This window comes from Corvus moneduloides, chromosome 1 (genome assembly GCF_009650955.1).
Source record: "Corvus moneduloides isolate bCorMon1 chromosome 1, bCorMon1.pri, whole genome shotgun sequence".
NCBI classification, from domain to species: domain Eukaryota; kingdom Metazoa; phylum Chordata; class Aves; order Passeriformes; family Corvidae; genus Corvus; species Corvus moneduloides.
The window spans coordinates 58,339,437-58,354,305 of record NC_045476.1 but is presented as its reverse complement, the minus strand read 5'-3'; the positions used below and the strand labels follow the sequence as shown (position 1 = coordinate 58,354,305).

Below are 14,869 nucleotides of genomic sequence, written 5' to 3'. Positions count from 1 at the left end.
TGGGAAAGTCATTATTCTTATTTTAGTATACTGGTGGCACTTAGGCTAGAAAAGCAAGTCTAATTACTTTCAATTGGTGAAGAAGCATCAGTGTTTGAAAGAAACTGATTTTATTTTGCCATGTGGATTGAGAGCAGTATTACAGCATCTGTAATGTTAAGAAACTTTTGGTAAGTACTTTTAAGAAAGTGTTAATATGTTTAGAAGTCTGAAGGAATTACCAAAAGGTTAATAATTCATCAGCTCTATGATATCAATGGGCCATGTGTTTGTACATTAGTGCTATTGCTGAAAATGAGATTTGCTGGCATGTATTCAAAATCATGTTATTAGAATTAAGAAAAAATTACTCTGTGGAGTGCTGCCTTAAAGCTGGTACCACATTATAAGGAAGATGAAGTTACCCTATGCATGAGCTATATGATCTTGTATATCCCTAATGAAATTTGTCTGTGAGTGTGCTTCTGCACATGACTTGTCCTTTCATTCTAAGATGCTTTTTATAATGAAAAGAAACATTTTGCCATCTTATTTTAATTCTTATTGATAAGGTTCATTCTGTAATGGAAGACTACATTTCTTAAGTGGTTCCTGCAGCGTTGCTTATTTCCTGAATGTAGTTTCAGTGTGTTATGCAGACCTCTGCTTCTGTCGCAAGGGGAGTTGGAGTACTGTTGTTATTTTATTACAGCCAGTGGGTAATGAAACAAAGTAAAAGATGATGTTGCTATTTAATTGCAGAATTGAGTAATTTTACTGCTCTGGAAGCACAAATTTTGACTTGATTGCTGTATTTGATAAATAGATGAATTTAATTTTTTAGTAAAGTCTCTACTGCGTTTTAAGTGTTGACAATTAAATATTTTTTCTCTTACTAAATAGCAGCTAAATGTTCAAAGTGTGGTGGGATATGAAAAAAAACAGTTTTGTGGTGATTAGTGTTAGGATTTTCCTTTTTTTCATTTGCAGTAGTAACCAGTACAATTCTTGCTCTTGTGCAAAATTTAAATAACAAATCACTTTAAAGACACTGTTTTCCTAAATTTGTGGTAATTAAGCATGCATAGGCACCTATCAGTCATAAAGAATACCCTTAGTTGTACTGAAGAGGAATGGAGAAACTGAATGATTGAGCCTAGCCATTACTTCAAAGCAGGTACAAATGAGAGTGCTTAAAAAATATATGTATATTTCATCAATCACCAATGTGGTGTCTCAGAATTGTCAGTTTGTGCTCCACAAATTATACTTTGGTTTTGGAGTTGCACAAGGGTTCTTAAGGTCAGTCCTGCAACTCAAAAAGTAGGTAAATAGTGTTTTTTATTTCGTGTGTATATTCTTTTGTAGTTGATTTGCATGCTGAATGCAAAGTAGAAAAGTGGAGTGTGTAGTTGTTGACTGGATTCTACTGAGATAATGAACCTCTAGAAGAAAACCCAAACACTCTCCCCTTCCCTCCAAAAAATGTTCATTTTCAGGGAGAAGAGCTTGTTGCATTTATCTTGAAATACATTTCTTGAAAAAAAAAATGCGTAATGCATTGAGGTTTTTTTTAATCTTTGGTTGCTTCAAGTCTTGTTTTCTTACTTTCCTTCCTAACGGATAGTCTGAAAGAACACCAAGTCTGGCTAGAAAAATAAAGTAAAACAGTCTTTTTCTTCTTGTTTTACAGTTGTAATCTAAGACAATCACATAAAACAGATGACTTTTTAGAATAAAACTCTTTAAAATGTGAATTTTGCACTAACAATAATAGTTTCAAAAATGTAAGCTTTCTTGGGTATCTCAGTATTTCTCTCATATTGTTCCCCTGAATCTGTATGTGTGTGTGTTTCCTTCTAAACTCAACTGAGAAGTGTCTGCTGCTACACTTGTCTCTTCTTATATTGATCTCGCATTTATCCTGTGTGTAGGTTGCTATGGTGTTGATGGAGAGAGTGACTCTATCATGAGTTCAGCTTCAGAAAATTCCACAGAGCCTTGGTTTTGTGATGCATGCAAATGTGGTGTCACTCCTAGCTGTGAATTGTGTCCCAACCAGGATGGGATCTTCAAGGAGACTGATGCAGGCAGGTAAGACTGAATAAGTGATGTTTTAAATTTGACATCCTCTTACATTTAAAAGATTGGGTTTTTTCCTATACTTTGTAAAGACTCTGCTCAAGTCTATTGACTTTCAAGTATGGTGTAAGTGGAAGGAAAACTACAAGTTTTTTAGTTCTTTACTGGGTCAGTAATGCCAGGTAATAGGAAAAAGTAGCATAACAAAATTATATTGAAGGTGTGCTAAAGGTATTCAGACAGACCTGGTATATTATGAGTATTTTGAATGATAAAGATTATATTATTGATTTTTGAGAATATTCTTCGCTTCTTTTTAGGATTGCATTCAGGTCTAATTTGAGAATAAGCAGATTAATTCTCGTGATGTCTTCAATTCCTGTCACATTTGGAAAATAAATTAAGATGTAAATATTAATGATAACTAATTATCTATACAAAAGGCAAAAACTAGATTATCAGTGATGTCTGATTTGTGCTTAATTTTACTGGTTTTTGCTGCATAGGGTTTTGGTTTTTTTTGGTGTTTTTTTTTTGTTTGTTTGTTTGTTTGTTTGTTTGTTTTTTTTAAATAGACCATGAAAATTAAGGTTTTTCCCCTACACCCTATGGTTGTATAAATTGCAGGTGTGTGGTAATAAGCAAAGCTTTCATGTGCTGGGCTTGTCATAAGCTTTTAAAAAACAAGTTACACAAGTGAGTCAAGATTTGTAGTGAATAATTTTGACCATTGGAGGTAGCAGTGCTCTTTTAATACTTCTAGGGTTCAGATCCTTGTGTCGGGTCTGTTGTAGATTCAAGAGTGTATGTGCATCTTCCTTATAAAGCTTTTACAGAGCTAAGCAACTTGTGCTTTTTCAGTTGTTTTCTGTTTTAATGATAATGCTTCTATATGCAAGAAAAACACTTTTTTTAAAGAGTAAAAGTCAATTGTGTAACAAGAAATGTGAGGCTTGATATCACCTGGCAAATTTTATTTCAACCTTTTTATTCTTGTGTTCTACAAACAATTTAAGCCCTATATATATGACTTCCCCTTTATCCTAGTAGAAACTATAGTCAACATTTTAATAATTGTTTAAAATTCTTCTTGTAAAATGGTGGTATGCTTTTGGTTAACCTGGAGGTATTTTCTTTGTTACGTAGGTTGTCTGTGCAGAGGCATATGCCTGCCTTGCTGACAGTGGGCGTTATCACAATAATTTATTATTGTTGTTGTGTCTTTACTTGCTAGACAATGTGATATTGCTGTCCTGGATAAGTTTGTTCTCCCAGATGAAGAGATTATGTACTAGAAAAAAACAAATACTAATTGCAATTTACTAATTCACATTACTAATATGTGAAAATTCCTGTGCTCTCTTTTTATTATTTGTTTATGAATTTGAATTCTCAGGGGTAGGGAGGCACTGTAGAGTCTTGGGGCAGTGTCTATTATGTTTTCATTATACTCAGTAAACTGCAATCCAATTCAGTGCTTTTCTTGACATATTAGCAGGAAGAGACTACTGAGTAACAGATTCCTTTAATTCACCATTGCTCTTCATGCCCTTACCACCTTTTAAAAATAAATTCTTCATATACATCAGTGCTAGAAATTACACAAGCCAAACCTAGTCAGTTTCTCTTCATAATCAAATTGGAATAATTTCTTTCTACATGAAAGGTGAATCATTAGAATAATGAGGTGCTTAATTTCTCAGCAGAAGCCTTTTCACATTAATCTCTCAGTTTCACAAGTATAAATGTGAATTTATGAAATTTTACTTCTCAAAATGCTATTATCCAAAAATACACATTCTGTCCTTGTTTCAGTATGGAGTTTTTCTTCTTTCCTAATCAACATCTGTCATCATTGCTGCAAGCTAAATGGATGGTAGAGTAACAAGGAAGATTATTCTTCTTTGATTACCCAATTTGTCTTAATTACAAGCTTCTAAAACATGTGCAGCTAAATAAATGAGCAGGAAAATATTTAGAGCTGGTACTAAAAGCAGCTGAAGCTGCTTCAGCTGTGAACTTGACTGACTTGTGTATGTTTTTTAATAACGATTCAGGTCTGAGTTCGCATATAGGTGGTTCAAGAAATGAGGCACTTGTGTGCCAATCACACTGAAATGGCAGTTTAAATCTGTGATACTGCAATACTTGGGTGACGTACTAAAACATTTTGAGAAGGTCAGTATGAAGCAAGCAGCCAGCTGTTGGGTTTATCATAGATAAACTCCTACAGAGTGCAGCAGCATTAAATACACCAGTGGAGCATGAAAAAACTGTGCAAATTAAATTGAGAAAGCAGCTGCTTGTAGAAGATGTGTATCGTTATAGTGAACTTTGGAGGGTACGTTTAGTAGGCTGTATTAAAACTTACTATCAAAAATCTCCAACCAGAACCTTGGATTTTTGTTACGAATAATTGTGAAGATATGTAGCTTCTGTTTATAAAGATTTGTTCTATATTACACACCTTAAATTAAAGGAAGAGTATGGAAGAGAAGCCTTACAGAATTCAGATGTTTTTTATTTACAAACAAGCAGTCTATTTATCTCAAGGTTACAGGTCTCATTTATTTTGTGTGGTATTTTTCTTCTAAAAATTTTTTAAATTTCCTTTTGAAAACAAGTACAATATGCTTATGTCAATGAGGTATTTACTTTAGTAAATCATAATGTTTACCAAAATGCATATTTAAGCACATACCTATGCTTTTTTTAGTAGAGGAACATTTTATTAAAGTGTGGTAGTGATTTAGGCCAAGCTATTGCCACTCCCGGATACAGCATGGAAGGGCAGAGGTGGTACCTGGTGCTCCATTGCTTCCCTGCAGAGATATCTTGTTCCTCCACTGGTTTTGTGGGGATGTACTTTTCACATACTAATGAAAATAGTCTTTTTTTTTTTTTTTCACATTGTATTAAGTTAGGGGGTTGTGCTGGCATACTAGAGTGTTTATGCTGTAATAAAACCAGTGATGAGCTTTACTCCCTTTCTGAGTAGCAAGAAGTTTGGCAGAACACTTGAGTATCTCAGCTTGTTCTCTGGCAGCTAACAGGCTGTCTTATTTGTACTACATTATTCAAAGACAAAGTTGTAACTCACCTTTAAATTTTCTTTACATCTTCAAATAGTTACAGTGCTGAGACCAAATAATTTTGTGGATGTGAAGAGCAGTAGTAAAATTTGTGGAGGCAAAGCAATGCAGTTCTTGCATATAAATGTGTATTTGGGATATACATTATTCTGATTGTTTTAAGATTATATGTTTTAAAGGGAATTTACTACCTAGCATCTCAAACCTGAGTGATTCAACCATAGGATAAAAACTTGTTTTTAAATACAGAAGTGAAAGGAGTCTTATCAGATATGACACAATGGGTCAGTCAGTGTTGTGGCTTGTTAGATTTACTGAGAAATTTCTTACGGAGTTAAGTGATTTAATGGCTTTTAAGTAGTTTCTTACTGTTACTGGGATTTTTCTGTTACCCAGTTAATGTCTTGGACTGTTTGGGGGGAAAATGGTAAGTAAATAGTCTGTCCACCAATTTTGTTTATTGAAAGATGATTGTTTTCTTTGTAAAGGCTGAAATACAGATGTACTTTTGAGCTTGCTACTGAACCTTTCGTATTTTGCTTTTTTGGAATTTCTGTTTGGATATATGATCCATGAATAACATGAAACTTAATAAATCTGAGTGATAAAGCATTGTAGGTCTAAGGACCATTGATGAGAAGTGTGCTGCTTTGGGAAACCAGGACTACATGGAGCTCCTGAATAGTATAACCATGAGCTTCAGTATTTCTCTCATCTGTAAGGAGCTAGTTAATAACAGTAGCTGTTCTAAGTGCACTTGAACCCAGGATGTTATTGCTATGAATTTTTTTAATTGACCTAAAAAGGAAAGAGGAGGGAGAAGAGATAGGCTGAAAAGTGGTAGAAGATTGGAAAAAAGATCACAGCAGCGTGCATGTGGATTTAAGCAAGTGGTAACAGGTCTGTACTGAATCCCTGGTAAAAGAGACAAGGGAGGAAGTGTTTCTCACATCATCATGAGTCATCTTGAATGCAGGGAGTAGATTCTATTATTTGATTAGAACAGAAGAGAGTTTTAGTCTTCACTAGTGATACATTTACTGTTAAAACAGTAATGACTGGGAAGATTGTAAAGTGCTGAATTAACACACTTGCTGAGGCTCAAACAGGATATTTCAGCTCAGTTATGTCTGACATCCCTAGTTGTATTACATGCCATGTGGGACTTTCTAGGTTCAAAGTGTTAGCTACAGTCTCTGCAACTGAAAGGCCATTTTCTTGAATATTTTAAGTTAACAAAAAAAGAGCAGTCTTGACCCTCCGTCTATCACTGTTTTCTCCCATCTGGTGATTTAGCAAGGAGTAGCAAATACTTCCTGAATTTTGATAAAATAGTAAGATTATTTGGAGTAGTTTGTCTCAGTTAATTTGGGTCATACATGCTGTGCAGAACAGATTTTGAGTTTGTCACTAACTGATGGTTTGTGACAATGAGCATTGGATCTTTTAGAAAATGTTCATTACATAAGAAGAAAAGGAAAATTTGCCTTCTGCTCCAAGGCTGTTTGGGTAGCTGAGAGTTTCAGGAGGTTAGGAAGATGCCTGTCAAAAGCAGACTTGAGGTTGAAGCCTTTACCATTGTGTAAATTACTATACGCTATTTAATTACTGTACATTAAGGTCCAGATTAATTTTCTGCCCCTCAGGGCTGAAGATTACTCCCCCGTTTGTTCATGGCCAGTGAGGAAGGGAACAGCTAAGTAACAGTCTGTTCATCTGAGTTTCAGATAGGCCTTTCTATAATACTATTCAGATGTGTTTATTACTGAATGCAAGTCCTATCTGTTTGCTTAAAACTAGCTAGTTCTGGTGGTACTAACAGGTGTAACTAACAGTGCAAAGTCTGACTGATGCTGTGTTTATGCTATATGCTCAGAGCTCAGTGTTGGTGTGACTACCTGTATAATTTTGTTCCTCCCCTTCCTACCCCTTACCACATCATTAAAGTGTCTGTCTGCCTTAGCTTTATAAGTAATACCAAAATCTTCATACACCTTTCATGTTCCTTGAAAAGTGTGTGGAGCCCTTGTGAGAGCCATCAGAACATAAAGGTGATGGTTAGCCCAGCCCTTGATCCATGCAGGCAGAGCAATCCCAGTGGCTTTGAAAGGCCTTGCTCTACGGCTCAGTGTCTGAGCTCCTGAATTCCAAATAGGCACTCTATCCCTGCTTTTAATGTACTTTCCTTCAAACGTTTCATCTAGCATCTGCAGCATTTACAAGGCACTTTGAAACCTGAAAATGGTGAGTATAATATAGGATCAAAATGTTGGTAACACTAACCTGATTTTGTCTGCTGTTTTAGGTGGGTCCACATTGTTTGTGCCCTCTATGTTCCAGGAGTGGCATTTGGAGATATTGACAAGTTGCGGCCAGTAACACTAACAGAAATGAATTATTCAAAGTACGGTGCAAAGGTAAGTTTAGAAGAGATGTAGTGCCAATGAGTAGCTGTATTTTATGTTTTTGCATGTAATAGAATAAAATGCATCTTCTCAATTTTTCTTTTTTATAGCAATTTTGTAGTGAGGTTCAGAACTAAAAATGAGATAAAGTTTGTTAATGGTTGTTATACCATTGTTATTCCCTCCATCCTTCTATCTGTTCCCTTGCCACTGTTCTACATAATTTCTGTCACTGTTTTCCCCCAATTTCTCTGATTTTTTACACAGGTGTTAATTTCTTTTGAAGTCAGTTAGTGGCAGATTGACAAAATGTGACTGGAAAGTGAGGAGGATTTGTGAGATGAGAAATGGGAGGTTAAGTTGGTTAAGAAAGGGGCAGATGTACATTCAGTAAGAATTACTTTAGAGTTTATATGTAAGCTAGTATGCATACAAAAAGGCTGTTCCGAAATCCATAGCAACATAGGATCCTCAACTTGAGCTGAAAAATGGTTCTAAAGTTAAAATTGTTTTGTATATGCAAATGGTTTCAATCCAGATCAGAAGCAGTCAGGAACAAACCATGCAGAAAACCATTGCAATGGGCGGAGCACAGTGCTCATTAGTTTGCTGACTACTATTTGTATGGCTAATGGAGACAGTGTGGAGAAGCCATGTCTATCAGATTAATATGAGGGAAGGTGGTTGGTTGTAAGCCTGCAGCTCTAAAGCTTCATTTCTGCCAAGTCACTTTTGTTTTCTTGAATGTCAGTTTGTTAAGTTCAATGCTAAATGAAAATATGTAGTGCAGTTTTAAAAACACATGCAATATATAAAACAGATTAAAACACTTTGGATTGCCCATGTTCAACATACCTGTGTCAGGAGCCTGGGCCTGCTGATGCATTTAGCGTTGTTTAGAAATATTTGTATAAAAAAATGTTGGGGCAAGCACGCCAGACCCTGCAAACTGTTGTTGAAATAAGTCATGCTCTTTTTTAATAACATGAGTGATGCATAGGAGCCAGGCAAAGAATTTGGGCATCTTTTCTTGCTGTGGTAAGGTGAAAGTGAACTGTACAGGTGAAGAAGACTCATTACTGCTGCAAAGCTGTAAATGCTGTTTTCTGTATCAAGCGTGGAAGTTACAGCTTACTTTGCTAAATTCCTCCCTGCAAAACCACCTTAATATAATGGTGCTTTTAATTTAATTTCTTATCTGTTATGTGTTGCAGCTACACAGCTAAAGGGTGCCCTTCTAGTGTAGCATATGTGATGTTTTGAGATTCTTCAGTCACTGAGTTTTCCTTACCATTCCTTTCTGTTGTTTAACTTTCTGCATGGAGATATTTTCTCTAGGTGATAAACAGCTTTGCTCTCTATTCAACAAGTAGGAGGCTAGGAAATGCATGCCTGTATAATTTTAGATCATTTTTATGCACTGGATAGCAGCACTGCTTAAGCAATGTATGTTCCCATTTCCTGCTTGTGTGCTCATCACTCTAGATTGCTGGCACAGGGATTTGGTTTGAAATTGTGGCGAAACAGACTGAGGAATTGATCTGACTGAAAAATAAGTTCATTGGTTTTTTCTAGGTCATATTAGGGGATGTCAGTTTGTTGTTTTGCAAGTGACTGTGCCTAGAATGCCATAATTCCTTAATTAATAATCTGAAGCCATAATTCCTTAATTAAGTGAATCACAACCTTCTCTACTGATAATTATGATTTTTGAGTATTTGTTTCTGCATTGTCATGTGTTTACTCTTCAGTCATTGCTTATCGAAGGACATGTACATAATTACCTATGGTGTTCAGTCATTCAGAGCACTGTTCTTTTGTTGTTTGTCCTCTGAACTTGTTGAACATTTACTGAGGAGTGGTGGTTTTTTTACACCATACTTATACAACTAATTGTGCTTGAATTGCTTGGATGGTGTTTAGTTGTTTTGCTGAAGGGGAATGCAAAACATGGAGGTTCATATAAAAATTCATCCAACATGCTGTTTAGATTAATTAAGCACTTTACCATTGCTTGTTGAAAATGAAATTAATAGTGGGAGTTGAGAAAGCATGGAGCTTTAAGTAGTGTCAACTGTTGGGAACATACTTGGTTTCTGTACCACACAGGAGTAACCTACTGGTTCGCTTTTTATATATAAGACATAAATTATGAAATACTAGGCAAAACTCACCTGAAGTATTTACTGTGGCATTTTCCATTCTTCTTTATGAAGGAGTGCAGTTTTTGCGAAGATCCTCGTTTTGCCAGAACTGGTGTATGCATTAGTTGTGATGCTGGGATGTGCAGAGCTTATTTCCATGTGACCTGTGCTCAGAAGGAAGGCCTCCTCTCAGAAGCAGCAGCGGAAGAGGTAGCTATGGAAAGGATAGAATAAAAAACCTCTGTTGAAAGCTTATGAAGATGACCTGAAATGGTGGCTTTTTTGTTCACAGACACTGAACTAAGTTTTTTACAGTAGGTAACAAGGCCTGGGCTGAGTAAAGGAACTGTACAGGGAGAGTGCTTCACCAAATTGGCCAACTCTGAGCACCTTTTGAAACTGACTGGAAGAAAGGACAGAGAAAGTTAACACAGAAGTTGGCTTAATAGACTATCAGTCAATATAGACATGAATTCTAGCTGTATTTCCTGAACTTCACAGAGGGTGACGTACTTACCTAGCTGTTTGTGTAGTATAGTCATCTCTGTTACATACCAAATAGGAGACTTGAGAAATTAACTACATTTCTGATGCCACTTTTTCATGCCTGTTTTCCAGTATTTTCTTCAAATTGTAGTACATATATATGACTTCCCTTGTGGTAACATTAATCTTTGGAATCAGAATGAAAAGCAAGTATTTATAGCCTCCTGATAACTTCTTAATATCTTTTCTTAACAGTTTTTTCTCTGTAATATGATCTAAAGCAATTTAGATTTGAAGTTCCTACTTCCCAATTCATTTTTATGGTATAGGTACTTTTAGGTTGCCCAATTCCATCCTGATATGTATCATTTGGATTAAGCCTGTCGTGTTCATAGCTTCACGATTTAACTTTTTGCCTTAGGAAGTAGCACAGGTAACACAAAAACAAGCATTACTTTCACTGTTCATCTTGACAATTCTGTTTCTGAAAACAGTGGATCACTAAGGAATTCATGAAGGAATCACAAAATACTTCCTTCTGTTGGACCGATAAATAGGAAGATAGCACATTGCCTCATTGTTGTTGTCCTAAATAGATTATGTGTAAGGTTGAGTCTTCAAATGCTTTATGTGGATTCTCTCTGGACATACGTATCTGCTTGCCTTTCCACTTTAAAATTTTATTACATGTGTTCTGTAATCAAATTTTTAATCAAGGTCTCGCACAATCTCATTTTAGGGCGCTGCTAATTTTTGAAGTAAGCTGTTGCATAGTGTGAAAATCTAAATTAAAAGAAAATGTGCTTGTAAGGAAAGTCTGAGTAAATTTTATTGGTCTATATTTTATAGATGGAGTGAAGGAAAATTTGATAGGCAGATAATTTATTAATATTTGTATTACTTTATGAAGGAAGACTGCTTTAAGTTTTTCTTAGTCTGTAGATTCATGATGTTGTTTGTACACTTTTGAAAATACAAAATGAATGTGTTTCTTAAAGGATGTCTCCTCATGGCTCACATATTTGTAGTCTGCTTACAAAGTTTGCAGGTGCTAAAAGTTGCTATAAACCTAGCCATGATAATGTGCAGATACAGTGGAATGAAAAATGGAAAAAAAAAAGATCATTTGAGAGATGATAAATCATGTGAGGGTATAGCCTCCAGAACAGTTGGAAAAACATTAGAGAAACCAAATATATTGCCTTTGATAGTATTCAGAATTGTTTTGCACTTGTAGGATTTAGTTTATAAGGCACAGTGAATCAACAAGAAGTTAATGCATGTTATATGTTAAAGGGATTTTTACTTAGGAATTTGTTTTGCTGGATTTTTTTTCCTGGGAGTGCAAATATAGTGCAGATATTGACTAGTAGAGAGTTAAATAGTTAATGCATTTAAAAACATACGCCTTATATTGTAGATGGCATCAACATGACAAAATTGATTTAGAAACATACTTTTTAGTTGTTTTTAAAAACATGTCCATTCGAACATGGGAACTGATTGCCAGAATGTTTGTGCTGTTCAGAGCCCTTTGGCCTTACTTTATGTCTTACTTTATTTTCGTTCCTTCCCCTTTGTTTTTTCTGAAACAGGATATAGCTGACCCTTTTTTTGCTTATTGTAAACAGCATGCGGACAGGTTAGACAGAAAATGGAAGCGGAAGAACTACTTGGCTTTACAATCTTACTGTAAAATGTCCTTGCAGGAAAGAGAAAAGCAGCTTTCGCCAGAAGCTCAGGTATTGTATTCGTGACACAAATGCCTCTGCATTAATCATCCATGTTGAACAAGACAGAAATTAAGAGAACCTAAAAATGTAATTATTGTAGGAAATTAAATGGGTAATATATTGATAGTGCATGGTCATTTAACAGTACAGTGAACTATTTGTAGGGTTTGGTCTCTGAGAACAATTCTCTGTGTATATATATATATATATATATATATGTCTTATATAGTTATATCTCATATATATATTTCAATAAATATCAAATATTAATATCTATGCTTGTCTGAATTGAAAAATATTACTTAGGTTTTGAGACAAAAAATTGGTAATTACTTTTTCATTGTAATCCATAGATTTTCTTTAACATTTTCTTCAAGATTCTGAAGAAAAAAAAGACAGACAAAAAATCAGGCATTTTTCTATTTCTGAATTTCCATTTTTGTAGGTCTAAGTGGAATTCTGTGTGCCAGGTGTTTTCATACTAAAAATTTCCAAGGGAAAAAAATAATGTATGCAAAGAAGTGAGTCTGTGCTACAGCGTGGGCGTTGTCTGAAAGCCTTAGGCAAGTCTGTATCTCTGTCTAGTGGCAGATCCATTTAAAACTGTTAGTTACTGCATAAGCTCAACTGATAAATGTCCTGTTGATGTAAAGGTTTCAATCCCTCTGAGGGAATCTGCATACTTTCATATGCTTCAATGTGTGTCCTTTAGGGAATTTCTAGCATAGTTTGCTTCACTGCTTAGACTGAACTGCATTCCATGGAAAAATCACACCTGTGCAGAAAAGCAGCTTGTTACCTGAACGAAACTTGCCTAATTTATTTGTAGCAAGTAGCAGATGCTGTAAATAGTGGAAATCATTTATGGGAGAGGACTGATTTTTTTCTGAAGTGAGAATTATAGTGTAATGATAAGAAATACAGTTTCATATTGTCAAACTTCGTATTTTAAAAAATCTTACCTTTCTAGTTCTTCAGAGATCTTTGAACAGGAGAAGAGAATATTAATTTAAACTGACCTATGCTGTTGAGAATGAGCATGAGCAAACTCATACTGTAGAAGAATTTTGAGTGCAATATTTCTATGGGGTACTGAATTTCATGTAGCTTGATGTAAAACTGATTTAATACTTCTTGCTGAATATACTCAGCTCTGAGTTATATGAAATGCACCTGTGTAGTGGAGGCATTACAATGAGTACTACCCAAGATAATGGTAAGTGCTGGTTGTGCAGTATCAGTTTGGATCCAACAGGCCTTATTAGCTCTGTTTTCAGGCATGTGTTACGCAGTGCTGATAATGCTGGTAAGTTCCCAGCATTTTCCTTTCTCCCTCCTCTTTTCCCCACATCCAAGACCTTGCAATTTTTTAATCTAAATTATTTGGATTACTTTTTTGGAAACTGAAAGAATGACTGCTGAAAACTGCAGGTGGAGTTACTTGACATAGTGTTATAGGCACCTTGATATAGGTACGATAACTTGCATACATTTTGTACAACCACGTGTTTTCACTATTGGTGGCTTTGGTATTGAACAGTGGTGGCTGTAGGTGGACCTGTTGCCTGCTGCTATGGTTCCAAGAAAAAAGCCACTGAGGTCAGAGCTGACCTGTAAGCCATGTTTCCTGTGTTTCTTGGTCACTAATGTTCAAGACCTAGTCCTTACTATAATGTGTTAAACTGTCTGCAATACTACCTTCAATGATTCTGTTTGAAGTCAGAGATGTTCCTTAACCACAGTGTGTATGTATATGCACACTTTTTGCTTTTGTCTCAGGAGTATCTCACACCATATGGTGGGGCAGTCACATTAGTTTAGTTTCTTCTTTGTGCAGGCAAGTAAACAGCTTCTAACTGATAGTCATCTGGAGTTTTGCCTCTGAAGGTTTGTATGTTGATGTCATTTTCTGCCAGAATTGCCACTTCATAGAGTTCCCTCAAGACAGTGTTTTCCAACTGTCAGTAATAGCTCGATCTTTTGGGGTAGGTCTCCCAGATGGTCACAAATATACAGATGTCACCAGCAATATATATTGTGAGCTTCTCTTGTCTGCTTCACTTCTGTTTGGATTGTGTTTTTGACAAATTATAATCAGCAAGTTTAACATTAATAAAGAGAAGTGGCATTGTGAAAGGAGTTCTTACAAAAGTATGTCAAATATGGTAATAATGCTCTTCATCAACTTTTTTTTGCTCACATGGATACCAATTTTAAGTATATCTAAATGCATATGTGGTAGGTCAGCCAAAGCTTTTACCAGTAGTGAGTTTTCACAGTCCAGTCAAATTTTCGTTATCAGAAGGGGTTGTCTCAAAGCCAGCAATCATCTGTTGCTTTCATCAATAGGGAAATCTCATCAAGAAATGTGTACATAGCTCCAAAACCTAGTGAAAGGATAGTGTCGTTTGTGTGTATGCTTTGAAGTAAAATGGAATGTCTGTAGCAATGTCTGTTTTTTGAGATGTGGAGTTCTGGAGTGAAAATGACCTTGATTAGATTGTGCAGCTTTTAAAATGAAAACAAAATGCAGATGTGTTCCAAATTGCAACTCACAACTAATTGTGAATTGTTCCTTGATGTGTTTAATTTGTGGAATTCTTCATTGCAGGCTCGCATCAATGCCAGGCTGCAGCAGTACCGTGCCAAGGCGGAGCTGGCCCGCACCACCAGGCCACAGGCCTGGGTTCCCAGGGAGAAGCTGCCGCGGCCGCTCACAAGCAGTGCTTCGGCCATACGCAAGCTTATGCGCAAAGCCGAACTGATGGGAATCAGCACAGACATCTTTCCAGTGGATACTTCGGATACGAGTTCCAGTGTTGATGGAAGAAGAAAACATAAACAACCAGCTCTCACTGCTGACTTTGTGAATTATTACCTTGGTAAGGGTGAAAATGCCTTATTTTTCTCAATGGAAAGGTACCACTTTGCTGCATTGTGCTATGTTA

At 35.9% G+C, this 14,869-nt stretch overlaps 1 protein-coding gene across 7 annotated transcripts in view; it reads left to right on the top strand.

Moving 5' to 3' along the window:
• The window catches only part of PHF14 (PHD finger protein 14), a 164,716-nt gene that overhangs the window by 26,465 nt on the left and 123,382 nt on the right, over window positions 1-14,869 (top strand). For all 7 annotated transcript variants that reach the window (XR_004240641.1, XM_032111136.1, XM_032111126.1 and 4 more), the window contains 5 exons: window positions 1,914-2,073; window positions 7,459-7,570; window positions 9,775-9,912; window positions 11,784-11,930; window positions 14,533-14,803. Coding sequence is in view for 6 of the 7 variants with exons in the window: in XM_032111136.1 (XP_031967027.1) it covers window positions 1,914-2,073; window positions 7,459-7,570; window positions 9,775-9,912; window positions 11,784-11,930; window positions 14,533-14,803 (828 nt within the window). In the remaining variant the exon portion in view is untranslated. The remainder of the gene's footprint in view (window positions 1-1,913; window positions 2,074-7,458; window positions 7,571-9,774; window positions 9,913-11,783; window positions 11,931-14,532; window positions 14,804-14,869) is intronic.